Here is a 27642-nt window from a genome sequence, read left to right on the forward strand (position 1 = left end):
CTTCCTTTTTTCCTAACAGAGTTTCATTCACAATAACCTGTTATCTTCTAGTTTTGTGACGAGTTTTTAAAATAATAGTTAAATTAGTGTTTGAGCCCTAGCGTGAAAAGTTTTGGCTATACGAAGCAAAAACTTATTATTAACCTTCATCAGATGAAAGCAAGATTTATCCCAAATTTAATTTTTATGTGAAAGTTGCTTCTGTTTGTTTTTCCAATTTGGAGGAGCTAAGTTTTTAAGGATGTCTCCAAAGTAATCATATGTGTCATTGCATTAACATTCCATATTTTATGGTTAATATATTTTGTTTTGCCTAGTAAACAATCTGACAATTGCATCCTATGTTTCAGGACACACATTCTGTTTCTACACTTGTAGAACGTTTCTTGGGATTAAGTGCAAGCAACTTAAATTCAGCAACCAAAGCATGTAAATGCATTCCAACTCTTACAGCACACTCTCAGCTTTTTTGAAAGGCTACGTATAAAATAACCACCGCATCTTATACAAAATTTCCCTGGCAAGTTTTACAACAACATAGAAATTAATTTGTCTCCTCTGTCAAATTGATTAATGTGAGGATTCCTTATGGGAATGTGCAAGCTTTCCTTCAGCAAGTATGAAAAATATACTGTAATATGTTAAAAAACTAAATGAAAGCATGTTCTCAGTCAATGTTGACTATGTTGGCCTCTTGCAAAATGGCAAGCAAAGTCATACTTATTTTTACACTTACACCCACATATGTTGCACTGAAAAGGATTTTCAAATCCATGACATCCCATGTGAATAGTATAAAGGATATTGTCCGCAAAGTACATGTCACAGTGTTGGCAGTGATGCAGAAGCTGAGGGTCCTGAACTGGAAGGGTTGGAGCTGGAGTACTTGGTTGACTGTTACTTATGCTGGGAGTACTGGTGCGGGCACTGCGGTCACTGCTGGGACCTGCCACGGGACTATAGTTCCTTTGATTGTGTGTGGGACGAGGATCTGGGCTGGTTGGAGATGAAGTTTGAGGAATACTTGCTGACACAGCTGAAACTACTGCAGGTGCAGCAGGCTGCTGTATCATGAAAGGCTTTTCATCTTGACAGGAAACAACATCAGGAGAGGCTGGATTTTGGTTTTCAGGTGGCAAGCTAGATAACTGTCCAGCTAGTGTAGAGAGCTGGTTTAAAGGATTATCTACCATGAGGTCTTGTGGATCTCTTGGCAACCCACTGCTCTGGGTTGTTTTTGTCATACTCTCGTATGCTTCAGTTTGGATATTTGGGATTTCATGAGTGAAATCATTAAGGTAGTCTGGTTTCTGAACCACCATGGAAGGTGGACTCAAATTAATTAATGCTCTTCTGCTGTACCCCAAATTGCTGGTCTTCTTCTGCAAAACACCCCACATTTTCTTGCTGCTTAGGGAAGACCTTGTACCCTTGATAGGCACCATTTTATGTTTGCGCCTGCGGTGGTGAGATAAGTTGCTTCTGTCACTGCAGCGAAAGGAACACAGTTCACATTTGTATGGTTTTTCACCAGTATGTGATCGCATGTGAGCTTCCAGATGACGTTCGTAAGCTGATGCAAAGGGACACAAATGGCATCTGTGTGGCTTCTCACCTAGAAAATTAAAATAGATTATGCTACAGGATCTCATAGCGTGCTTGAAAAAGTCTTTTCATGGAACAGAAAGTAGCTAACTGGGAGCTGCTAATCAAACAGTTCAGTTTCAGCTTCAGTCATTGCTGGTCTTGAGTTTAGCTGGTTATTTGGTGGAAGAGTGGAGTACATTGAGACATCTCTGCCCCACCCAAGTGACAGCAAGCATAAGAAAAAAATGTGACCAGAATTAGCATAACAGATAACCTGACTAGGAATTGCAGCAATGATGCCAAGGACTGAATGCAATGACATTGTGTAGTGCTCTTAACTGGATCCAAACTCTACCTCACCTATAAAGTACATAAAGGAACATCTGTACCACCAAAATGTAGTAATTCTTAATGATAACTGTGTTTAAACACTGAAGGAGGGTATCCTTTTGGTATCTTCCAAAAATTCCTACTTTTAAACATCCTGGAACTATTATCTAAATAAGCCACGTACACATGCATCCACTCAAGAACTCAATTTTGAAAAAGGATCCTATGGCTAAAGAGTTATTGCAGAAAACAAAAGCCAGCTAATCCCTGGACAGCTGTGTGCTCTCTCTTAAGACATGATAGTACCAGATATTCTCCTTTCTGATAGGTACAACTTTGCTCTTCTATGATATGATATTTAGAGATATTCACACTAATGCTTTTAAAAGTATTTAGAAAACTTTCAAACATAATTACAGCACATTTGTAACATAACACTTTGCGACTTTTTATTTTCTTTTCATAGACTGATATTTTAGGAGCTTTTAGATCCAGGTCTGCAATGTTAGAAATGCCTAAAGGATTTGAGGCATGTTCAGATGCTGAAATAAAACACCATCTCATCTTCTCATCTAGAATGCCAGGTCAATCTCTAGAATACTTTTGTGAACTGACTCTGTTGCCAAATGGCACTACAAACTCCAAAAAAATGAGAGTGGGCTCCTTCTCTTCAGTCTTTACAGTTGTTTTTTTAAGCATTTTCTACTATTTTAAATACAAGGCAACACATCTGTTTTGTGGCTTTCAAAGTTCATCGAGAACAACTGTAAAAGCCAGAGATTTGGCTTTTCTGTAAAATTCTGTAATCCCAGAGATCTGAGATTTTACAGAATGCAGCGAGGCAGCCCTGCAAGCACTGTATAGGCCCCATAAGATGGCATGTGAACTGATACAGAAAGCCCTTCCCATGCTGAGCATCCCACAGTTTGGAATCAAACCTGGGATAACTGAATAGAAGATTCCCCTCCCCCATCACTGGCTCTTCAAGAGGAAAGAAAGCAATTTTTGTGCTGCCTCTAAGTATCTTATTTGCACCAACTGAAACCATGATTTCTCCACAGGCACGCATATGTATTCAGCTATATACACACATGCGTTTGTGTGTAAAGATCTGGAGATTTGGTACAAACAACAATGTAAAAAGACTGATGCATTCACAAAGAACTTGTCAATCTGAATGGTCTTATTTCATTCTAAACTTGTTACACAAAGATTTGCATCCCATATTGCACGGCCTTAATACAACACAGCTGGTGAACTACTAATTACACTGCTGTCAGACCCAGCATGAAGATAATTCTGCAGTAAGTTGCGTGATCACGCCTGGGTCATAATTACTTTGGCAGACAGCCTGCTGCACTTGCATGTTATCCAAGATGCATTATCTGTTCACTTATATTGCTCCGAGGCTACTAGTCAACTATTACTTCCTTATTTTAATGCTGATTTAGTCACTCTGAGCCTTCATAGTCCATGCAATCCATCTCTTGACCCTTTGCCATGCTTCCCCACCATGCTTCTGAGCAAAACACTCAGGCCTTGGATCTCCTTGCCCTTGAGCAACCACCAAAAAAACCCAAACAATAAAGCCAAGCAAACAAAAAACCCAACCCCACACACTGTCCTGGTTTCGGCTGGGATAGAGTTAGTTTTCTTCCTAGTAGCTGGTATAGTGCTGTGTTTTGGATTTGGGATGAATAAGAATGTTGGTAATGTACTGAGGTTTTCAGTTGCTGCTAAGCAGCCCAAGGACTGTCCAGCTTCTCATGCTGGCCTGCCAGTGAGAATGCAGGGAGTGCACGGGAAGCTGGGAAGGGGTACAGCCAGGACAGCTGACCCAAACTGGCCAAAGGGATATTCCATCCCATACGACATCATGCTCAGTATATAAACTGGGGGGGTTGGCTGGGTTGGGCTGCTGCTTGGGAATGGGCTGGGCATCGGTTGGCAGGTGGTGAGCAATTGCATTGTGCATCACTTGTTTTGTACATTCTTTTATCATTTTTTCTCCCTTTTCTGTCCTATTAAACTGTCTTTACCTCAACCCACGAATTTTACTTCTGAGTGAGCTGTGTGTTTAGCTGCCTGCTGGGTTAAACCACAACACACCCCAAACCTTCCCTGTTCTGGAATGCCCTGTCTCTGTACAAAGAAAAAAAGGGGCTTTCTGAAGAGCCATTCAGGTAGTGGCAAAATGGTGTTGCCATCAGGACACCATGCAGCGCTGTATTAAAATTAAGGATATTAAAATATTACTGTAAAAAGTCAAAGGGGAAATTATACAGGAAAACAAAAAAGGCCTCTGGCAGCCTAAGATTCTTGTCTATATGATAAAACCGAACAGATTGGTATATGGAAATGAACTGTTATCATTGTACACTCACTAGTATTTCATTAGGCATCAGACACGTTTGAGCCAGTAATCTGGCTATAAAACATTCACTGTGTGAAGGTGTGTCCAAATTGCTGAAGCTCTTTGATACACACTAGGCTGACATCCCCTGTATCCCACTCTCACTGGTAGCTAGCTTTCTGAAACAGAAATAATTCAGACTGCATGACACTGCAGTAGAGTGATGTGTGCATTTCGATTTGGCTACCTTCTCCTAGCACCTCTATCAAAGTTTCTTTGATCAAATGAGTCATGCACATACCCTCTGATAATGGGAATGCCTGCAGCAGCACTGAGACAACAGTCATCCCACATGTAAAGCACTGTTCCTCTGGTATAATAACAACAGTATCATATACTATAATCATGGGAAACAACTCAAAATATTAGTCAAGGCACAAACCCAGAGTACTATGCCGTAAAAAACAAATTTATGTAGTTCATGGAATGTTTGCTTCTCAATAATGACCATTGGGTAAGAGATTTTTGAGGACATTTCTCAGCATCCTTATTTTTGGTTGGAATCTTTCTTGCTTTTGTACATACTATGCTGCAGCTGTGCTGAAATGGTTATAATCTGCAGCAGGTATTGTTCCGCTAGCCCTAGCCATTTAGTGACCTCTACTCCCTGAAGTAGCAGCAGGATGAGAAAGCATTCTGAAAACACAAAAGAACTGTTAACCTAAGATCTGAGAGTATAAAAAAAGGTAGGCAACTTCCTACAGTAAGAGAAGGAATGCTGACACTATAGCAATACCCACATTTTGATACTTAAAGAAGGAAGACTTGATTTTTTGCTCTCTAGTATGGCTAAAATTTATGACATTTGATACTAAGTAACGACACGGTATTTCAGTCATTCTGTTTGAGGAACCCCATGCACACCAAAGCCATCAAAACCATCTCAAGAATCAGCAAACGCACAATACCAACATCTTCTAGTAGCAATTTGTGTTTCCCGTCACAGCTCTAGCAGCCCATCTGCTCATGTCGACAGCTGGCCAGTAGTAACTGTGGGCTTGGGGACACAAGTTTTTAGATCGCAATAGCTATACACTACTGAAAAGACATGAAATTTTAAAGTTGATGTTACTTCTGCATCTTTAAGCATCATTTAGAAGTCATCCTAAATTATGCCATTCACTGTAGCACGTCTGCAGTACAGTTTCTCCCACTACAATGACCCTCATTTCACAAGCTCAGAAATAGCACTGTGCAGGGCAAAGCTGTTAAAAGAAAAAATCTGTCATTGTCCACATACCATATGAGGCAAATGGACAAGAAAAAAATGCACCAAAACACACAACTGCTTTGCAGACCTGCAGCAAGCCACATCATTAAAGCTGTGTGAAATGCAGGTACACAAGCCGCAGTATTTTATCCACTGTTAGAACTATGCAGAATTTCCACTGGGAATCTGAAAACAGTGACAGCTACACACAGAGGTAGCTCACAGTAGCACAAGAGAAGAATTTACAAGATCTTCAGTGTCTGAACCTCAGAACTCTTTGATTTCTAGCTGGTTGCCATTTTCTACCCCATTACGCCTTGTCAAAAAAAGCCAATACTGCAGCGCCAGTGCAAGGAGCACCGACTTCCCCAAAACACATCCTGGGAGTTACTGTGTAGAAGCAAGGGTTCACAGCAAAGTGAGATTCTGACTAACAATAACTGTACCTAGAGAGAGCTACAATTACATCCAAGTTACAACAATGTCTTTCCTTCAAAGTAAGTCCCAGAATGCCACCTACCCAAGACAACTGAAATAACACTTAGAAGTTTTGGGACAGTCTGTACCAGACTGGAAACCTGTAAAAACTTCCATTCTTCGCAGAATACAATTTTTTTTCTTATTTGTCTATTTAGCAGCCATAAAGTCTTCTGTATCAGCGTAACATACATGGCAGGCACCAAAGTCAGACTTCACAAGGACCTTTCATTTGTCTTCTCTCATTTGACATGAAGTCAGAGCTGACTTCATGAACAGTTTAGGATATTCTAACCTTTATCGCAAGTTTTGCTTTTCGGCTTTATAAACCCAACAGTGGCAAATGCTTTTAAGCAAGGCACAGTAAGTATTTTTTCTTTTCATTATGGTTATTAAACATTTATTTGTTGATATGCCCTCACATTTGAATATTCTACCAATAAGAAAACTTTATTTTCTTATTACTGTGTTTTGTACTTTCACATCTAGATTGTTGTACAGAACAGGAGTATTTTCATAGCTAAACAACAGAGGAAATAAATCTCCATATGGCAGCATATATGTTTCTCACTTTTCTGATTAGCAAGGAAAAACCCCAAGTTACGTTTAGGGCTCCTCAACTTACACTGATGCTTTCATGCTGAACTTTACTCTCATATATAGTTACTTCAAATCCAATAGTCTGCAATAAAAATGTAAGTAGGAATTTGTGTAATTTAAATAGGTACATGGCACACGTTTAGAAAAATCAGACTACTAAAAAAACCCAAAGGAACAGTTCTAGTTTTTGAGTAACTCTAAGAACTATCACACTGCTTGAAGATGCTAACTCCTCACATGCAAATCGTAATATTGAGTGAATACCACAATGTCTCACAGCAGAGTACTGCAGAATATTTCATACCTGTATGAATTCTGATATGCTCTATGAGCCGTGCTGTTCCTTTGCTGGCATAGTTGCAGTATCGACACTTTAACTTTCCATCAAATGTCCTTTCAAACCCATCCACTAACATTCCTGAGTTTTCATCCAGTGAAACTTCAACGGAAGGATGATCCAGACCATTCTGATCACCTTCTGTCCCAGCTGTGAATAATGCAACAGAGATTTCAATCAAGAATTAGTGGGATACTACCTATCATGTCATATAACCTTTGCTGCTTTGTGCCCTCGGTCTTTAAATATACAGAACTATAAGAAAATACCCTGATTAAAACAAGGGTAGGTACACATCTTTTGTGATGTGGAAATAACTATCAGAAATGCTGCCATACAATTGTAGTAGTCTACACAATTATCTGGAATGTAAACAGTGCAGTCATTCTCAAAAAAAATACAATTTGATAGCACTGAAATTAGCTTACCTCCCTGAAGAGTCTCTGCTTCCTTGTCTCCACTAACTGATCCAGAAATCATATTTACATGGTGAGTCTGCTGTGTAAGATATTCCTGAAAATCTTTTACAAAGTCCAAAGGTTCTGGCTTCTTTTCACCCATATTCACTCTTTACATTTACAACCTCTTGTGCCTAGAAGGAAAAATATTTTCAAAATAGAAGTGTCATTGAATTTGAATGCATTCATAAAAACAAGTTTGGTTTTTGTTTGTTTGTTTGTTTTTAAGAGAAAGATTACTTTTATCATACAGCATGACTCAATGTGCAAATTGACAACCATAAGAATATTATTTTTAGAATTTTTAACTCATTAAAGATCATCAAATACACATTACTAGGGAAACCATTTTCAGCAACAGTAACTTAAGGACAGTATCAAATTGGATAAAATGATGTAATAACCAAAATCAATTTGCCTTTTTTTTTAATAAATGGATCATACCTGAATTATAGTTCCCTGCTAAGTAGCAAACATGCTCCAAAATGTACTCCCAACAGGTCAGATAGAAAGCACAGAGCACAGCTTCTCTGCTTCCCCTGGAAAGAATAGAAGGAAATTTAAGTCCATTATTCTTCCCAACCCCCATAAGTTGTAAGAAAGAAACTTGAAAAAATATACATGTTTTGAAAGACAGGTTCTAACACTCTACTGCTGTAAGTTTTAATAAAACAATTATACTTCCAGCAAAAAAATTTTTTTTTCCTGTTTTTTGTGTGTTTTGTTTTTTTTTTTTAAAGGCATTACTACTCCTTCGTGTAACTCACTGAAAGACACTTCTTTCTCACTGGTCATATGAATAGTTTTTCTGGTGAACATAGTTTCTTTCGTGAATGTGGCTGCAAAAAATCCCAAAGTGGGTAAGTCAGTCATGGCAACAGTAATGTTGGGAAACCACCTGAACATTGCCGATTAGCAAAGACAAAAAGAAGCCTTATAAAAAGCAGTATTTCATAGTTCTCCCAAAATTTTAGTTTCCTATCCTGCATAAAGCCTTAATCCAATTTATTATTTTGCATTGAAATAAAATAAAATATTCATTAGAAGTCAGCAGTCATGCTCTTTTCTGGGACTGTAAATGACAAACCTCTACAGCCTCAGTTTGCGAAGACAGAACTTAGGATTCAGTTGGAAAGAGGGCAATGAGTCCATCACATTATTATTCTTGCAGACTACAATCAGAAATAATTTATAATGCTAATTATTTATGATGTTTCTTATTTTCAATAAGTACCTTCTTCTTTTCCAAGAGCTACTAGACAAAACATTAGGTGACCTACAAACAACTCAAGTCCCAAGTTTGAGACCACATTTAAACACATCCTCCTGTATGTTCAGTTATTTACAAATGTTAGTTCACTTTTTGGCATGCAGATGAGTATGTTCTTTCACATCATACCCAAGTGTTCTCAATTATCATCATTATTATCACCATTAAATTGGTTTTTAATACATCTTTATGTACCAGTTTTGCCTACCCTCTTTCAGGTGTCACCAGCCTTGTGTAGGCTTAAGTTAATTTGTGTTCCATTTGTTGGTGTCTCCTGCAATAAAACAAAGATAAGGCTATGAATTAAAGATATGGAAGAGAAATACACAACAATGTAATGTAGAGTACTGACCAGGCCAACTTTCATCAAATTATAATAATAAAAATTAACAATTTAAAATTAAACCATTCTAAATGTTAAATGGTTCAAGATAAAACAACGCTAAAGGTCCATATTTCACAGGAGAGTCTGTGTATCCCTTTGTGTAAGGCACAAAAACTTATTTGACTAATTACTTTTATAATGACATTTAATTTTTAAAGAAAATGACACCAAATTTTAAAAATCTCATTGGGGAAAAGACATTATTTTGGGGATCAACTCCATAAAACTTCCTTTCTCTGCCTCATCAATTTAATTTGAAAACATTCATTTATTTTTTTTATGTCAATGTAGGTAAGTTGCAACAATTTAAGCATCGCCTCAAACCTCTACATTTCTAAGCACAAAAGAACCTTTTGTGATTTTATGTGGTATTTTTTACAGCTATACAGCCAGCAGTTCCCTTTTTCAGAGAAAAAGGATACAGATTAGATGCTTGCTACTGTCGCTACTGCAAACTAGTAAATGCAGTTTTAATTATTAGAACCTGAGCAGACCAGCTCCTGTTTCATGCGCTCGAATGGGCTGATCACAACACATGTCCCTCAAGTTCTATTTATACGGAACATTTTCTGCACAGAAAACTACATCTTCTCCAGCTTTATACGCTGATAGGTAGAATATGGGCTATTCATTTTCTACACAGGCACAACTGTTGGATTTAACATTTGTTACAGTGCTGATATGTACTAAGTTTATTGTCTAAACAGTGCTATAGGATGTGCTAGGACAAGATGTATTGTAAGTATTTTAGCTAAAGAATTTTGCTAAAGAAAATAATTCAGACACAGTAAAACCAGTAGTTTAACACACAGAGTAAGAACTCACTCTGCAGTAATTATAAAAGAACGTATGTCTACAAGCACATGTATGCACCAAGTTTTAAGGAATCACGGGAAAAAACGGGGGGGGGGAGATCTCTCTGCCCCAGCCTCATCTTCTCCACTGCAAATTACTTAAAACTAAAATAACGAAGGAAGAAGGATCCCAAACTCTAACCAAACCACTCCTTCTCCTTCTCAAAAGGTTTTGCGAGTGGGAAGGGGAAGAGGAAGCACAGCGCTGGCGGCTGCCGGGCCGAGCTCTACGACCTGTCAGCAGCCACGGAAAACTGCCGGTTGCTCCGCCACCCCCTTTCCACGCCAGACGGTCTACGAACACCCCCGCGTTTCCTTCAGCTTTCTCCGACCCACGTCGCCTTCACTCGTGGGCGGGAAGCGACATGGCCACGGGAGACATCCGCGTAAACTGGGTGTTCCCCCTTCCCGGCTTCAAAACAAGGGAAAAAACGAAGAGCTGCGCCGGCTTCCCCCACCACTGCCCACCCGCTCCGCGCTGGGAGCCGAAAGCAGCCTCCCACGGCGCGGCGCCCCCACCGCCCGGCCCCCCTCACGTCAAAGGGAGGCCCCAGCGGAGACCCCGTGGCCGCCGGGCAGGCGTGTCGCCGTCGCCGTCAGCGCCCCGGGGGGTGCGGACCGCGCTGCCGCCGAGGCCCCTCATGGCAGAGGGCAGCAGGGAGAGAGAGCACCACTCACCGCCGCCGCCCCGCGCCGCTGCTACCACCGCCCGCCGCCGGCGCCATGTTTGTTGTGCCTCCCGCGGCCCGGCCCGGCCCGGCCCACCGCAGCCTCGCGAGACCGCGCTGGGGGGCGTGGTCCGTTGGTCGCCGCGCTGCGCGCGCACCGGCGGGCGGGGAGGGGGGCGGTGGCCCTCGCGTGGCAGGGTCGTGGCGGGGGGGCGGGACGGGCCGCGGCAGGCGCCAACATGGCGGCGGCGGGTGGTTGGCTGAGGAGCTGCGCGAAGGTGAAGCGGGGCGCCTGAGGGCGGGAGAGGGGTGGGCCTCCTCGCCTTACCGGGGCGCTGGCGTCCCCCGGTGCTTCCCAGCCTGCGGGTGCGGCCGCGCCTGTTGCTAGGGTGACGCCGGGGACGCTGGGCGCTTGAGGGAGCTACGGGCCGGGGATTCCCGGAGGTGGGGGGCTCCCGCCTCGCTTCTCACCTCCGCTCACCTCACGCCGCCGGTTAAGGCTGCCGAGGAGCCGCCGAGCGCCGCGGTCGGGGCCCCATGTGCGCGGCGCGGCCGAGGAGGCCCCCGAGCGTCCGTTTCGCCGCTCTCCGGCGCTCCTCTTATGGGACTGGAGTGCCGCGTTCCGCTCGCGTTCGCCGGGGGCTGCGGCCGGCTGGAGACGAAGGCGGCTCAGGGGGCGCGGCCGCCCGCCGCTGCAGCAGCGACCCCGGGGAGCCGCTCGCTGGGGCTCGGATCTGGCGGGGTGCGGGGTCTGCTCGGCCGATTCAAGTGCTGCTCTGGCGGGGAGGGTTGCGGGTGGGTTTGGAAAGCCTTTTTCTCCTTTTGTCTTGCGTTTTTGCGTGTGGAGGGGTGGTATTTGGTAACTTCTTGCTGAGGAAAGTTCTTGCAAGTCTTGTGAAACGGTTTGTAGCTGGAGGAGCCCGTGGCTGGTAGGCCTGTGAGAAGACAGCCCTGTTCCAGCAGCAGAGGTGCTTTGATGTCTCCTTTACTTACCTAAAGAAACAGAAGACAGACCTAAACAAACTGTAGGGGTAATGAAAAGACAAAAGAAACAAGCAGGAAACCTGGCTTTGTGCTACATAAACTCCTCTGTTGTGCAGAGCGAGAAGAAATGCTGGCCTGAGACTTTCTCCTGGCGGCTTGTGGGTGTGTTGTGAGAATTGAAATAAAGAAAACCAGCCCCATAAATGAGGGCAAGCAAGCTTCCTGTGATGGAGCTTCTCTGCTGAGAAAGAGGAGCTAGGAAGCCAACTAGAATAGATACAGAAGTGGAAATCATCAAGGAAAGCAGAGTGAGCTTAGGAAAATATATTGCTTTGGCCTTTATTTATACCTTAATGCTGTTGCCAGGTCCACAAGCATTAAAATCTTATTTTAGATTGTAAAACAAATAGAAGGAAAACAAAAGAACTGATCTTTAAAGAGCTGAGGTGGAGGTAAGAATTGAGATAAACAGAAAAATCAATGTTATCAGCAACCCAGAAACCAATTTTCAAATACATGTGTTTAGTATGGCAAGCAGTCTGAATCTTGTAGGAGCGTAAATCATTACCTTGCCTACAGAAAAAGGGGGAAAAAAGCAGGGAAGCAATATCAAAGAATTTGAGTCACGTACATGCACTTTAACTATCAGAAAGTTAGTAATAGCTATATGACTGCATGACTTCTGAGAATAAAAATGTAAACAATAATGTAGTGACTTGATTTTTTTTTTTAATCTAAATGTTGAAATAAAACATAACTTCTACACTGTGCAATTTCTACTCTGCTATACCTGTGGATTGCTGCTCCATGTGTGGGTGTTGGTCCCATCCCTTGGGACCATCCTACTGGTTTTAAGAGTTTTCAAGGTAACTGTGTTATGAATATTCCTTTTGTCCCTGTAGCACCATCTCAATTTGGTATCAAACAAGCGTTTATCAAACCACAGCTGCATAGGTATGCTAAGAGTTACCTTTGCTTCTCCTGCCGCGGTAGGACACCTTTCTCTGCCGCACTCAAGTAGGTTGGCTGCAGTGGAAGAGCCTCCCAAGCGAAAGCTCTGGGGAGGAGGGAAGGCCTGGGGTGGTTTCTACTAAGGGGGGGAGGGAGGAGAAGCGAAGGAAGGGACAGTTACTGTGAGCACTAACTTTCTCAAAACCTTTGGCATTGTTGCCAAGAGTGGGCCTGCTATAATGGCTGTAACCTGTAACAAACACTGAGCTGTTTGCTGTGTTTCAAAGCTTCTACTTGCTAGCCAGGCATTTGGCAGGTCACCTCTGCCGATACAGCCCCGTGCACTTGTGCCTGACCTTGCTGAACTGCTTTTAATCACGTTTGTCCAGCTTCCCATTTTCATGAATGCATAGGAGAAAAATCTGTGTAGTTTTTGTAGACTGCAAGATCTGTACTTCCCGCTTTGCATGGAGCAGAGCCCTCTGAATGCGTTTAGTGATGTGTTCACCTGTGTGAATTATTAGCAATAATTCTACGTCCAAGTGTCAGGTGCCATCAAACAAAAGTAGAGGTAATCCCAGAGAACTGCCAGTTGTTGTTTCAACAGTACTGGGTTATTGCCTATTGAGCGTATCTACTTGCAGTTTTTCAAAAAGTTTTGTATTCTTAAGAAGGCATTTTTCCTGACAGCTCTTGGTTAGTACTGGTGAAATATTCTCAGTGATTCATCTTTGGTTATGCCACCATGAAAGAAAAATGCTCTTTTCTTTGTACTTGGAAATAAAGTAGTGGAAGAAGCAGGAAGTATGTGTGATTTGTAATCCTATAACAGCTCAGGAAGCATACTGTGTTAAATATATATATCTGTGTGTGTATACTTAAATTTTTTCCTTCTCAGACCTTGCTAAGAATATAGACAGGTGGATGTTTAAGAGTCTTGCACATCTGGGTGTTGAGTGTCCCTGCCATAGCTGGATGTTCTCCAAATAATCCATTCCTGACTGACAGCTTCCAGAACATGGGTGCCTCAGTTTTTTTCTCTGTTTAACCAATTCATTTTTTTGTTTTCTGTGAAGGCCTATAGTGACTCCAGTAACATAATCTTCATTTGAAAGCGTTACTGATTATCCAAACTTTGTGTTCATGAATCAGCCTCAACCTAGTTAGTATTTTTTTAATGTGACCAGGGGTGTTGAATGTGAATGAACACTGAATGTTCAGAGCAATATTTGTTTTTTATATTACCACTTCTTTTTGTCATGCATGACTGGCTGTGCTAAAGCCGGAGTTTCCTTACCGTAATAGACTTCTGCATCTTGTCTCTAAGACAAAAGGAATCTGTAGATCTGTTTTACATCGGTTCTTCAGCCAGGGAGATGACAGGTGTTGAAAGCCAACATGAAAGAGAGTGAATCAGTAAAAGGATCAAAGGAATTTTTACTTCCTGACCCCAAAGTTTCTGCCATTTTTTGAGGAACGTTGCTGTCACAGTGTGCCTTGCAAAATTGTCCTGCATTCTGTGGGCTAAATGGCAGTTTGGTTACAGCACAGCCAGTTGGTCTGCTTGCTGTGGGATTAAGAGTGTGTGCCTGCAAAAATGTGTGTTGGCAGGCATATGCTCGTATATACATTATTTCTATGGCACATCTGTGTCTTTGATGGAGGTTTCTGTCAGCAGTTGTCTTGGTAAGACATTAATATCTCCACACTTCAGACTGATGTAGCAAAAGTGACAGAAATCTGTAGCAAAGATCTGATCTGTAGATGTTAGCCACAGAATAAGTTGGGTTTGGGAAGTTACGAGAGCAAAGCCATTTTTCTGTCTTGCCTCTTTTGAGATTAGTCAGTCGAACTGTGCTGCTTTTTTGAATGCTGGTTTTCAGGAATACATTTTGCAGCAGCTAGCTATTGTTGGCCTGTTACTCTTTGAGACAGATAATATTCATTATGCTAACTTTCTTTAAAATCCTAAGAAATTGTTGTGTTGTTAGAAAGTATATTCACTTTCAAACCAAACGCATTCCTTTCTAAAGCTTGTTGTTATCTACTTGAGTAAGTCTTTGAACACTAAGTAGTTTATAGTTCTCCAAGGTACAAAACTAATTACCTGTCACACACCTGACAATCAGTGCATAGCTTGCTCCCAAAAGCCACTGTCTGTTCTGTTCGTTTTTGTGACTTTTGCCACATATGCTTAATGCCATTCCCCCTTAGTAAAACACTCTAATACCCCTGCTCTCTTGGTTGGATAACCAATGCTTCTTGGTACCATTTGAGATTGTTGTATGTCGTGGACAAATGGGGAGTGGTTAAGCATAAATTACTCAATTTTAGTTCCTTCCTGTACTTTTTTTAATAAATCAACCAAATAAGACATGGTAATTATTTGTTACATAGTACTATCAACATACTATAGGATTTATACTAACTATGTAGAAATTAACTACACAGAAACACTCAAATGCCAGGGCTTTGTCTATGAAATGTGTGCCCATTTTGAAAATCATTCTGATGGATAAGAACTTGGTTTGAATACAAAAATCCACAGTGTTGTTAAAAGTTATGCCCTTTCACAGAAAAACACCAATCATCCAGATGAAGTGCTGTCAGATTGCTTTAGAAACAAGAGTTGCCGGTTCCTAGAAGACCAGGGAGAAAGCGCAGTCTATCATTAAAGTTTACAGGTCTCCTGTAAAAAACATTAGTACGTCTATTTCACATTTACTCTTATTTGTTAATGAAGAGATTAATTCTATCAAAATATACACTTCATGACTATGAATATTGCAGCAGACTTGCAAAATAATCTATAAAAATAAATACTGTCAGCAGAGTTTATTTCTTGTAAACACCAAAAATAGTCTAAAACTAATGTTTGTGAATACTTTGTAGAATAACAGTGTGTTACCAAAATTCCAGAAGGAATATTGTTTGGGGTTAAAAGAAGACTAATTAACGGATATTTTCTTTTAGGACACTGGGGGGTATATATCTTCTCAAAAATTTTCAAACTAGACATTGAATGTAAGTTATATTTCCTAGTTGTTTACTGAATAAAAACACTGAGTGAAATTGTGTATTGCTGTCTGTATACAAGTACAAATTCTATTAACTGTTTGCATGTTCTGTGTTTATTGTCAACAGCTGAAAAGAAATATGCCAGCATACTTGACTCCTTGGAGGGTTTCTCCGTGTGTCTTTAGATCCTCCAAATCAGAACTCATGCCAAACCTCGCCAGTGATGGAGTTGTCTGTGCTCCACTTCAAACATTCACTGAAGAGGAGACAATGCTGAAAAATATGGGTACCTATTATCTGTGTAGTTAAAATTCAGAAATGTCTAACTAGAAGGGAATTTTTAGCTTAAAAAATTATTTTCATTATTTAATTCTAGTTAAATGTTGAGATTGTTGTGTGGGATTGTGCTTCATTTTAAAACTGCTTTAGTTCATAGGAGAAAAATGTACTGTTCTTGTTCCATGTTGCCATAGCACAGTTCCACATACCACAGTGCAGTGTACTCTGCATAAATAAATATTAACTCTTTAAAACTGTTGCTGTCACAGAAGTGAAGTTGCATGGCCTTGACTCGTGCCCTTTCTGAAGTGTTTAGTTCAGCTACACTTAACTGCTCGGGCTGGTTTTCAGAGATTTCAAGGATACCCAGAACAGTGACATGGGATGTGAGTGTCTGCCATGCAGCCAGGCCTGCACGAAGACGACAGTGTTTCAGAAGGGATCCTCAGAGCAAAGGTGAAGGAGTGAGGACCTGCACATCTGGGAGAGAGCTTATAAAAGGCTCCAATTAAGCAGAAACAGTCTGACAGGATTTTGTGCACTCAAAATAGCATGCGTTAAAGCCCAAGACCATCTTTCCAAACTGCACGTTTAATTTATAAAGAAATATGATACACCTAACTAAATAAGGGGTGTATTTGAAATATTTTCTATAATTTTTTTGGTCAACCAATGTTGCATAAGTGTTCCTGTGATGCTTTCAAAGTTTCTGAATTTATAAGAAGTATTTGTTTCAGTTTAGAGAGTTGTAGCTGAGTTCAGGAAGTAATTATAATTGACTTTGTGGCACATCTCCTTGTTTCACTTGGGCGACTTTTTGTCCTTTTCTTAACCTGTCTGGGAGAGTCAGGGAATACATGCATAACCTGTCGGAAGTACCACGTTGCTGTTATATTGAGCTTCAAGGAGGGTGTACTTACTTGTAGAATACTTACACGCTTTCTTTCTTCTCTTCATTACAGTGACAAAATTTGCTCAGGAACGAGTTGCACCTTTGGTGCAAAAAATGGATGAGGATTCGAAAATGGAAGACTCTGTAATACAGGGATTATTTGAACAAGGGGTCTGCACACTTTTACTTAATCTCTTATTCGGAAAGTGACATCATTTTATGAATCTCTAGCTATGTACTTTACAGATTTTTAGATTAAAAGATTGAAATATAATTCAAATGAGTTAATGAATCATTAAAAATTATGGATTTATCAACAGCAAGGCAACTTTCTCTTCCTTTTTACTGCATTGTCACTCTCTGTCTTTTACTGTAATATTCTTTCCATCTCTCCCATACCACATTCTTCATCTTGAGTTCCTTGTCTTCCCCCTCCCCTTTTTTTTTTAATTGGATGAACATAATTGTGTAGAATGCTAGAACCGCCATGACTCTGATAAGTGTTACTGGAAAAGGGTATCAGGAGTCCTCTCTGTCCTTACTGGAAACCACGAGGACTTGTGTTGCCGATATCCTGGCGTTCATTCCTGGATTCAATTTTAGCCTTTCCTGCTATCAAACATAAAGCTTGTCTGTGTTTAGAATGTCATTTTTTATACGACGACAACTCTAAATATTAGATTTCTGTTGAGGTTGCAATTGTTGTGGAAAATGTAATCAGATTAGGGTGATGATTGGCCTGTATACTGCACATGTAAGTTATTTCTTACATGAATTGACTATCAACTTTTGTGAAGAACTGTTATTTTGTTAAGGGTATTGAAGGAAAACAGGTCTTTGGGGAAGGATCTGGAAATACTTATATTCTGTGGTTTTTATTCTAATCTCTTAAGTATCAACTTGGACTAACAAGTTGTTGACAGGAACTAACAGATTGATACATTTGCATCTTTTACATTTCAGCTGATGAGTATTGAGCTTGGGGAAGAATATGGAGGAACTGGAGCTTCATTTTTTTCAATCATATTGGTGGTAGAAGAATTGGCCAAAGTTGATCCAGCTGTAGCTCTTCTGTGTGAACTCCAAAATACACTAACAAATAAATTGTTTAGCACATATGGAACAGAAGAACAAAAGAGAACCTACTTGCCCAGAGTGGCTAAAGATACAGTGAGTCAAAGTCTCACTTTACTAAGCTATAATATAGTTTTTAATAGTTAAGTAATGTTAGTGGAGGGTTTTTTTCAGTGACTGAATGTGTGACTGCAGCATTGGAAAATACCTTTATGTGTGAACTTTGAAACACTGGTTAGAGCTGAGATCTGTGGTGATACAGATACGTCCTGTCATCAGTAGTTGAGAGGTGAAAGTGGAAAGGCTCTTATTAGTTTCATTAAAATTTAATTTACTGTGGAAAAGAACTTTAAAGCAGTTCACTTTGAGAGACATGTAATTACATAGTATTTCTGTTCTTAATCTCCGTATCTGAAACTTAGTTACTTTGATGCAACAGGTTAAAATGTTTGAATTTAAGAGATTTCTGGTTTTTTATAACTGTTTTCATTGCAGAACTTGTTACATGTTGTGCCTATATATTCAGTAAAAATTAAAATAGATTTTTCCCCTCAATTGGCAGATAGGCAGTTTCTGTCTTTCGGAGGCTGGATCTGGCAGTGACGCTTTTTCTTTGAAGACTCGAGCTGAAAAGAAAGGAGACTACTATATTATCAATGGCTCAAAGATGTGGATTAGCTTAGCAGAACACGCAGGAGTTTTCTTTGTGATGGCAAATACAGATCCATCCTTAGTAAGTTGCTAAAGAATAGTTGCATTTCAGTGATAGCTGTTGATAAATAAAACTATGGATTTTATATTAATAATCTGATGTTAAAGGTTAATATACTTTGCATCTTTTCCTAGCTGACAGCAAACCTTTAAAAATATTTCCCAACAAAAATTGAGAACTGGCTGAGCAATTTAATAAATGCCTCCCACCAGGGAAAATAAAAATGTCAGAATCATAATTGCTTAGGTGAAGAGCACAGCATGCATTGGTGTTATTCTGAATAATGGAAGAACAAATAATCTTAAGTCAAATACAAAACTAAATTGTTTAAAACTTCTATTTATTTTTTTAAACTTCTTTCAGTATCTCTTTCTTAAAAAATTAACTTTAAGATTCTTATTTCTAGAACTAAAATTTCAGGTTTTGACTAAATAAGAAGAGGGGGTTTTCTTTCATTTTATCACACAGTTGAACATCATGTTGCTTTCTGAATTTTTTTTCATTTCTTCACAAGCTGGTGGGTGATTTGAGTACTACGTAGAATGAAAATATATTCGATAAGCCAATGTGTATCCTTGTGAACTGCTGTGCATTGCCATATAATCTGGAGTTGTTTCTATATTAGCATCACATTTTAAAAAATATATAATAAATTGTCTTCTGAAAGTTAGAAATTTGCTTTTAAATATTCAAGGAGATTAAAACTCAATGCTGTTCAAAGGTTAAATAACAGTTGACGTCAGTTTAAATGAGAGAACAGACCAGCATAGAATTGCGTAGTGAAACGCACACTCTGCACTAAGCAGCTCCCATCTGGTGAGATGGGCTGTCGCTGAGGTGAGATTGAAACAGCAGCCTCCTCTTTAACAAGAGGCAGCTCTTCCAGAAGAACCACACGACTTTTTCTGCCTCTCAGTGTCACCCTCTTAGTGAGAGGAGGTGCTGTGGACATTAGGGACAAGAAGAGATGGAAATACGGCCAGGAACACCTCGCCCTTCTGTCTCATGGACCTTGTAGTATGTTGCGTAAGAGATGCTGCTGTGGTTCTGGCTGGAGGAAATGCTCGGTGAACAAGAGTGAGTGGTGGAAAGGAGAGAGAATTGAGAATTAGAATTACACAATGGGAAAAAGAGAAGGTGACAGCTCTCAGGAATCACCATTCTGTACTTCCAGTATAGACTGGCACCACAGTCCTGTGTGTCTCATTTACATAATACCAGTCCCCTGTCTTATCAAGAGAACCTTTAATTGTTCTGATTGTATTTTCCACATGGAATATTTAATGGAAAGGTGTACTCTGGCCTTCGTTAAACCATAATTTGCAGGCATAGAGGGAACAGAATGATGTTGCTAGCATTTTATTTAGTAATGTAGTATTAAGCAGGTGTGAAATTTCAGCATTGGAATGAGATATTTAGACGACCATTTGGTGATATTAGTATAAAAAAAAGTTCTTTATTTTTTTTAATGCGTCCTAGGGATACAGGGGAATTACATGCTTCATAGTAGATCGCAACACAGAGGGGCTACATGTAGGGAAGAAGGAGGACAAACTTGGAATCAGAGCATCTTCCACCTGCCCAGTAACATTTGAAAATGTTAAGGTATTGTAAGTTGTCTAGCTCTTGAAGTGTGATTTGTGTATAATTGCAACTTGACCACATCTAAGGAAAAAATGTTAACTAAATTACCAATTATTTTTTTCCTTAGGCATACTGATTGTTCGGCATATTTTAACTTTTTCCTCTCTATTCTTTCACAAAATTTGTGAGGGGGGTTGGGTTTCTTAAATTTTGATAACAGTTTTTCTCAATCATCAGTTTATAATCACATGTATCAGGAAATGTTCTAATCAGATATTCTAGGAATCAAATGTCTGGTTTATGTTTTATGCCTTCACTTACGAGGAACATTAACTAAAACATATGCACTGATTCACCTGTGAACTGTACTAGCACTTGCAAAGCAGAATAGAACAGGAATAATTGTGTGATTTTATTCTTTAGGTTCCTGAGACCAATATCTTGGGACAGGTTGGACAAGGCTATAAATACGCAATTGGAATGCTAAATACCGGCAGAATAGGTATTGCTGCACAGGTGGGTAATTTTGTTTAATGCTGAATACAACCAGTATATAACTTTGAACTTGGTTTGAAATTTACAAAATATTTGAAGCTAATAAGAATAAACTATTTAGGAAATACTTTATTAAAGACTAAATTGCCACTAGATGTCACTCTTCCTGTGTCTAAGTTACAGTAGAATACTGAACCAACTGTAAATGGTAAAGTTCTCCTTCGGTGACATCAGCAATAGATTTAGAAAACATTTAATGGCAATTACTTTGTCTTTGGTGGTTAACTTATTGCTACTGAAATATACCAGTATTTTTATCTCCCATTATGCAAATTTATTTTACAAAGAAAGCTAGCTTTGGAAAATATACACACTGAAATGTGTAATGGTAATGCTTCCAACTGTGATTGTATGGGATTGCCAAATGTGACCTTACGCTAACTAATGTTTTTCCAATAACTTATTTTTAAAACAAGTATGATTTTTTTTTATACCAGAAGTGTCCTAGTTCATTGTTGTGTTTGAAAATTGCACCTTATGGCATTTAAGGGGAAGTATTTGCTGACCTTGGAGTTATTTCAAAATGTTGTATTTTGTTGTAAGCTCAGTTTGAATCTCAGATTGCTGCTGATGTCAGTGGAAATCAGGTTCAGTCATATAATAAAATGACTTATGATAAGTTTTTATATTTTTAGTTTACTTTTGAAAATAATCTTTTCTTTGTTTCTACTTTGTTTGGGGTCTAATTGTGCTGTATAGGGTGTAATACGTCTGTACTACTGATCTCCCTTATCTTTTGCACTAGGTTGCAAATAAATCAGAAGCAATAGTCCTCATGAAATTTAGGCTTTCCACATGGCAGTATACTATGCTGCTGAATGGGTTGGATTTTCCATCATTTCTAGAGATTATCTGTGATTAATCTTTGTCTGATATGGCATTTAAAAACTAGAGTTTTGGGCCCTGTTGTTCCCAGAGATATAAATAATATAGAGGTTCTGGCAGTAAAATACATGGTCTGGATTTTACTCTTAATTACTCCGTTACATTTATAACCTAACTAAAAGTTAAGGTCAGGTAGTTGTTGTATCTTAGTTGCTACTTTCTTGGCACCTTCAAATGAAGAGGAATATACTTGAATGGACAAAACCAGCAATTCTAAAGCCCTGTAGTATTGAATTCAGTTTTGCAGTAGTAATAGTTTTAAAAGATAATGAACATCTTATAAAATGTAATTGTGGCTGTGAAAAGAGTTTCAGATAGATTTAGTGCAAGGTAGCTGCATATATTGTTACAGGTGCTGAAGTTGATATACTTGGTTCATCTACAGGAGTTTATATAAGAAGGCAGCAAATCTGGTAATACACCTGATTAGCCAGAGACTGCTTTATTTTCTGAAGTTATTTTCCCATATACTCATTTTCCTATGTACTGAGGGTTTTTTTCTAGAACCTTAAATAACTAAGGAGTAGATGTCTGAACCCAGTCAGTCATGTTTTTATCTTCTTGGGGCCCTTGGCTTTCAGCTTGATATGTAGGTCTACGCAAAAACACACATACACTACTGTACATCATTAAAAGTAGTTTGACTAAGCTGCTTCACGTGACAGCTGACTGCCACGTTGTAGTATCGAGATTCCAATTTTACCATATACTGTTACCTTGCTTTTTGATACTTCTTCATGCCATTCCTTTCCCTTTTTTTTCCCCCCCCTTGTTTGATGCTTTCTTTACTCTAGTATCCTATCTTTGTTTTCCCTAGGAAAGAAACTAGGTAGAAACAAAGAATGCGTTCAGATGGATGGTAGTTATATAATGAAATCAACTGATCTGATTTACTAATAGCTATATATTCCAAGATAGATGAAAGGCAGGTTCCTTTATTATCTTGTTGGAATGGAATATACTTTTCAAAATTTGTTAGTTAAAAAAATTGTAAAACTAGTTTACATTCAAGATTTCATAATGTTTCTCTAGGCTAACAAGTCAGACACTAGTGTAGATGCGAGTTACTTCTTTATGAATGTTCGTGTATAGTTTTCCCAGATGATACGCTCCAAGACAACAATTGTGTTTTGCTGTCTTTGCTGCTGAGTGAAGAGAGTGTGTGGAAAGACAATGGATCTTCTAAATTGTTCTGTTGAGGTTGTTTTTTTTCCTAGAAAATGCTGGAACAAATGTTACCTGTCCTTTCACTATACTAATTTTCTAACTTCTGAAAAAAATTGCTAATTCTGACAGTCTAGTGTCTTCTATAAAATGAGAAATCATTTTTATTATGAAAATAGCTTTGGATAATAATTCAAATTATTTTTCCTTTAATAGTGTAATGTAGATCTATAGATCTTTAGTTTATAGTAATTTTCCCGTGTAATTAAGAATTTTGCCCAAAACACTTAATATTTGTGCAACCACATTTGACCCATAGCCTCTGTTCAAAAATTAGTGATAGTGTTTTCACAAATATTTTTGCCTTTAGTAAGAAAGTTTCTTTCAGGAATGGAATAGCATAGGATAGGCTTATTCTTCAAAGTTTGGTGGGGTTTTTTTGTCCTAACTCACCTCAATATGTCTTATTTCTTACAGATGTTAGGACTGGCACAGGGGTGTTTTGACCATACAATTCCCTATACAAAGGAGAGAGTCCAGTTTGGGAAAAGCGTATTTGATTTCCAGGTACTTGTAATGAACACATGGGAAGTTTCCTCCAAGGAGTAATAGTTACCACAGTAAATGAAGTCAGCAAAATGAGTAATCTGACTTGCGTAATTTGTGCTCCACCTTGTGTCATGTCTGTACTTCTCAATATTTGAGAAGAATTTTTCAAAAGAATTTCAGATGAGCATTCATCTGCCATGTAAAATATATAAATTCAGTGCTATGTGCCTTTGCAAGTACTGTATAAATAATTTAAAACTTAAACACATTATTAGCATAACCCCTTTTCCTTAACAGTATATTCACTGCCTTTGAAAATAATACACATGGAACTCCTTTCTCTCCTGATTTTAATATCACAATATGCTGACTGTGTTGCAGTTTTTACACCCTTTCATGAGGTGTAGGGGAAGGCCTTTTTCTGAAGACACTAGAAATTATAAAAAGATGAGGAAAACTGATTGAATTCGTAGATTTCCTGTGTTATACAAAGACATTTAGTTTTCATGATAATATCTGTATCTTAAAATGAAGAAGACTCTCTGTTGCAAAAATGATGTATCGTTTAATAAGGAAGATATATAATTGTAATTACTATCGTAATTTTCTTGTTAAAAGAAACCTACATCTTGGGTGAAGGGAAGGAACATTAGTACTACTCATAATTTATACAAATTTTAGGAAGCACCCACAGATACCTAGGAAATTATTGGAACTGCGTCTTTTGAATGGGAAATGGAATTTATAATTGCTGAATAATTTTGTTATTTTGACCTGCATATATACTTTTGCAAATTTTAGGGAGCAGTGTTAATGTACTAATAAGATGAAAGATTTCATTGTGTTTTAGGAGCTAGACAACTAAATGTTCATTTTCAATCATCATAATGCTTGGATCTCCGTAAATAGACCTATTCTGTAATACCTACCATTTAGAGGTGAGCTCTATCACCTTTTTCCTTCCTTTTGGATCCATTCATCAATCACATTCTCTAATCTTTTATGCTGCTCCTAACTCTTGTCTCATAGTTACGGGACATGGTAAGAAGTGGTTGCCACCTTGCTATTTCTCCACTTTATTTAAGAGGTGCTTTTTTCAATTTTTCCTAGGTTAAGCTCACAGCATTGACCTACCCATGTCTCTGTGGTGCTGAGGAGAATATTAAGATTTGGCTGAAATTTTGCTTAATATTCATGGGGTGCACATAGGTTCATGTTAGACCCTCCTGTCTAGCCAGTCAGGCAAGAAGTTCCCTAGTACTCCTGAATCCAAGGAGAGGGTAGGAGAAAATGGGAATGCAATTCCTAAAAGGACTTCGGTGGCTCAGAGGTTTTCCAACGTTGATGTCATAGATGCAGAGATAAGCAGAATTACTAGTCCATTATATTTTGTGTTTTTATTTTAGAGCATAGGTATGTTTCTTGGTGAAAAGAATGGTTTTTGCTAGAAATTCAGTACTAGGTGCTGGTTCTGTCTGACTTGCAGCATGCTTGTTACAGGGAATGCAACATCAGATAGCTCAGGTGGCCACACAGTTGGAGGCAGCAAGGTTGTTGACCTACAATGCAGCCCGTCTTGCGGAAACAGGAAGGCCATTCATAAAGGAGGCCAGCATGGCCAAATACTACGCTGCTGAGGTAACCTGCAGTTTCTTTATGCAGTGGATTTTTTGTACTGCTGTTTAAACGTTTCTTCTGTTACTGAGTGTGTATAACTTTTAATTAATGTTTTGCTGTGAAATCTGTGGATGTACTTTATCTTCTTTCTCATTCGCAATCTGTGTGTGGAATGTAAAGTAGGCTAGGCCACCAAAGAATGAACTGCTCACACCCCTAAATAAAATTTTGAAAAACAAGCAATAACATTAAAAGAGAAAGTGAATTAGTATTTTCACTCATCTAGAGAGATTTCATTTTCTCAGGATTCTCTTTTTGTGGCTGGAGAATATGGCATGGTGAGACTGCATTTGTGACCATTTCAACTCTGCTGGTCAGAACTGCAAGTCTTAATATGATTCAAAACTGGATTGCTTCTGCCTCTTTCTAATTGCTGTTTCGCATACCACTGCTAGTCTTTTTCATAGTGCAGCATATGAACTATTGCAGTAACCGTTAGTGAATTCTTGATGTCCTCCGACTTAAAAAAATTCTTCTTCATTCTAAAATGGCTTGCATAAGGTGAATACAAAAATATCAGTCCTTTCTCTTCCTACTTGTTCTAGTAACTGCTTTAATTGCTGTTTTGTTTCTACTTTAAATAGCTGCAAAGAATAAAATTTACTACCACCTGTGTGAAGTTGAATCCTGAAATTGTAACTCTGAAACTATTTTCACAGGTTGCAACGCTGACAACTAGTAAATGTATTGAATGGATGGGTGGCGTCGGATTCACAAAAAATTATCCAATAGAAAAGTATTATCGTGACTGCAAGATAGGTGAGTGATACTTTCTTAACAAGTATTTCTTGTAGCATTAATAGTATTAAAGTTTGGGGATAAATGACTGGCTATTTTTTTAAGATATTTTTTCCATGAGGCTGTCATCAACACTGATTCAAAGGCTCAGATATACAAAGGTAAAACTTTAGGTATAAATACCTGTGTATGTAAGGCTAGTTAAAATGTTTAATTAGATACCAGTAAAATAGAGACACATACATTGTGTCTGATTCTGATAAGAAAATTCCAGTTCAAAAAAATTGAAAATACTTTCTTTGGCTTTAAGATCTGAATCTGTGTGGATTTTCAAGACTTCCTTCTTTACCAGTATAATCCTTAGACATAAGAGTTTGACGTTTCTAGCAATATTATCCTTTCAGTTTTATTGCTGATGACATTCGTAAATACTTAATTTTTGTTGGTTATATAGGAATTGCTTTTCAGGAAAACATCTTTTTATTATGTTGTACCAGCAGAAGAGTATTTTAATTGTTGCAGTTAATAAAATATGAACATTTATGTAAATAAAATTCTGTTTCTAGAAATTGCTCAGTAAAGCTTCAGTTCATAATTGTAAATGTTCTAACTGGACTGTTAGAACAGTATCTTGGTCTCTCTTCACATACTCACTGTGGTTTTACAGATTTCTAATTTGTTTTCTTTGGATTGCAGGTACAATATATGAAGGAACTTCAAATATCCAGTTGAGCACCATTGCAAAAAGCTTAGCAAAGGAGTACTGAAACCATAAGGACTTCTCGACTGTTAATGGAAATTATTTCACTGAACACTCATTGTGAATTATGCATTTATTTGTAATTATAAAAATCATAAATAAGAATACATCATCACAGACAAAATCATAAGGAAAACAGTGAACTCACCATTTCAGGACAGTGAGTGTGTAATTCATGTGAAATCGTGAATTCCACATTCAGACCCTAGTCATGGGTTAAAAGTATCTCTTTCTGCCTGAGACAATTCTAAGCTAACACATTGGCTGAAATTATTTCGTTGCCTTAGGCTGTGCAAACAGTGTATCTCCACTTTGAGATTTCAAAGTGAAAAAGAAGCCAAATCTTTGGCTTGCCTGGTGTGAAAGGTTCTGTTAAGCCACCTGGGAGGAAGGACTCCACACGTGCAGCAGAACTGCTGCGTGGCGTGGAGCTGCTGCTTGTTCGTGTACCCCTTTATTAGCATGGGGTACAGGAGAGGTAGTATGTGGAAAGAGGCAGAAGTGATGGTTTCCTCTCTCCCAGGTGGAACGATGTCTGTGGAGCTGCTGTAATTGGAGTCATTTTTATAGCAGCCCTTAGTGTGTTCTTAAGTATATCTTGGTAATTAAGCCCTTCCAGCCCCAATTTGTAGTACTGAAAGGTGGATAATATCTACCTCCCTTTGCAGCCTTCTCAGCTGTTAAGGGTTTTAATCTAAGAGGCTATTTATAGTTCTCCTTTCATAAAAGGTTGAGTTGAAATCTTTGTGAAATGGGGTTAAAAAAGCTCTAGTAGTTCTGCAAAAAGACAGAGATATAAGCTAGGTAATAGGAATGCTGTGATACTACCTCACAGTGGCCTTTCCATGTTCAATGCATTTTACCAACTTTAATCCGCAGAGCCTTCCTGGGAATTAGGGACTAGAAATCTTGCTCATGGAAGTTAGTAGTTCTCTACAAAAAGAGCAAAGTTTTTCTCCTGCTGGGGTGGTGGGGAAAGTACTTGCTTTTTTGTTCCTCTCTGTTTACTTTAAAATTAGACATTTTATTCACTGGAGAAACCTCTTCAGTGCTGGAGAACTAATTAACTAAGAATCAAGAGAGGGAAAGCTTAATACATGAAAAATTAATATAATTGCTGTAATTGGCAATTTGTTTCAAGTGTTTTTGGGAGGGAAGGATTGGTTTTCTGGTTTTGGCTAACTTAGAAGAATCTAATTTTTAAAGCTTGCTAGTCACTGATGATTCACTT

General features: G+C 38.8%; 2 protein-coding genes across 2 annotated transcripts; one reads left to right on the forward strand and one right to left on the reverse strand.

Moving 5' to 3' along the window:
• Window positions 1-604: 604 nt before the first annotated feature.
• On the reverse strand, window positions 605-7515 carry IKZF5 (IKAROS family zinc finger 5; the record flags this gene model as incomplete). The annotated part of the gene is made up of 3 exons (XM_082002199.1): window positions 605-1615; window positions 6922-7104; window positions 7383-7515. The coding sequence occupies 3 exons, from the start codon at window positions 7513-7515 to the stop codon at window positions 672-674; spliced, it is 1260 nt and encodes a 419-aa protein (XP_081858325.1). The 3' UTR covers window positions 605-671.
• Window positions 7516-10828: 3313 nt separating this feature from the next.
• ACADSB (acyl-CoA dehydrogenase short/branched chain) lies at window positions 10829-26487 on the forward strand (the record flags this gene model as incomplete). Its single annotated transcript, XM_082002609.1, has 11 exons — window positions 10829-10867; window positions 15669-15828; window positions 16784-16884; window positions 17677-17883; window positions 18350-18520; window positions 19979-20104; window positions 20507-20599; window positions 23165-23254; window positions 24737-24874; window positions 25573-25672; window positions 26348-26487. The coding sequence occupies 11 exons, from the start codon at window positions 10829-10831 to the stop codon at window positions 26416-26418; spliced, it is 1296 nt and encodes a 431-aa protein (XP_081858735.1). The 3' UTR covers window positions 26419-26487.
• Between the last annotated feature and the right edge of the window lie 1155 nt (window positions 26488-27642).

The sequence above is a fragment of the Phaethon aethereus genome (genome assembly GCF_964289735.1).
Source record: "Phaethon aethereus genome assembly, chromosome: 7".
NCBI lineage: Eukaryota > Metazoa > Chordata > Aves > Phaethontiformes > Phaethontidae > Phaethon > Phaethon aethereus.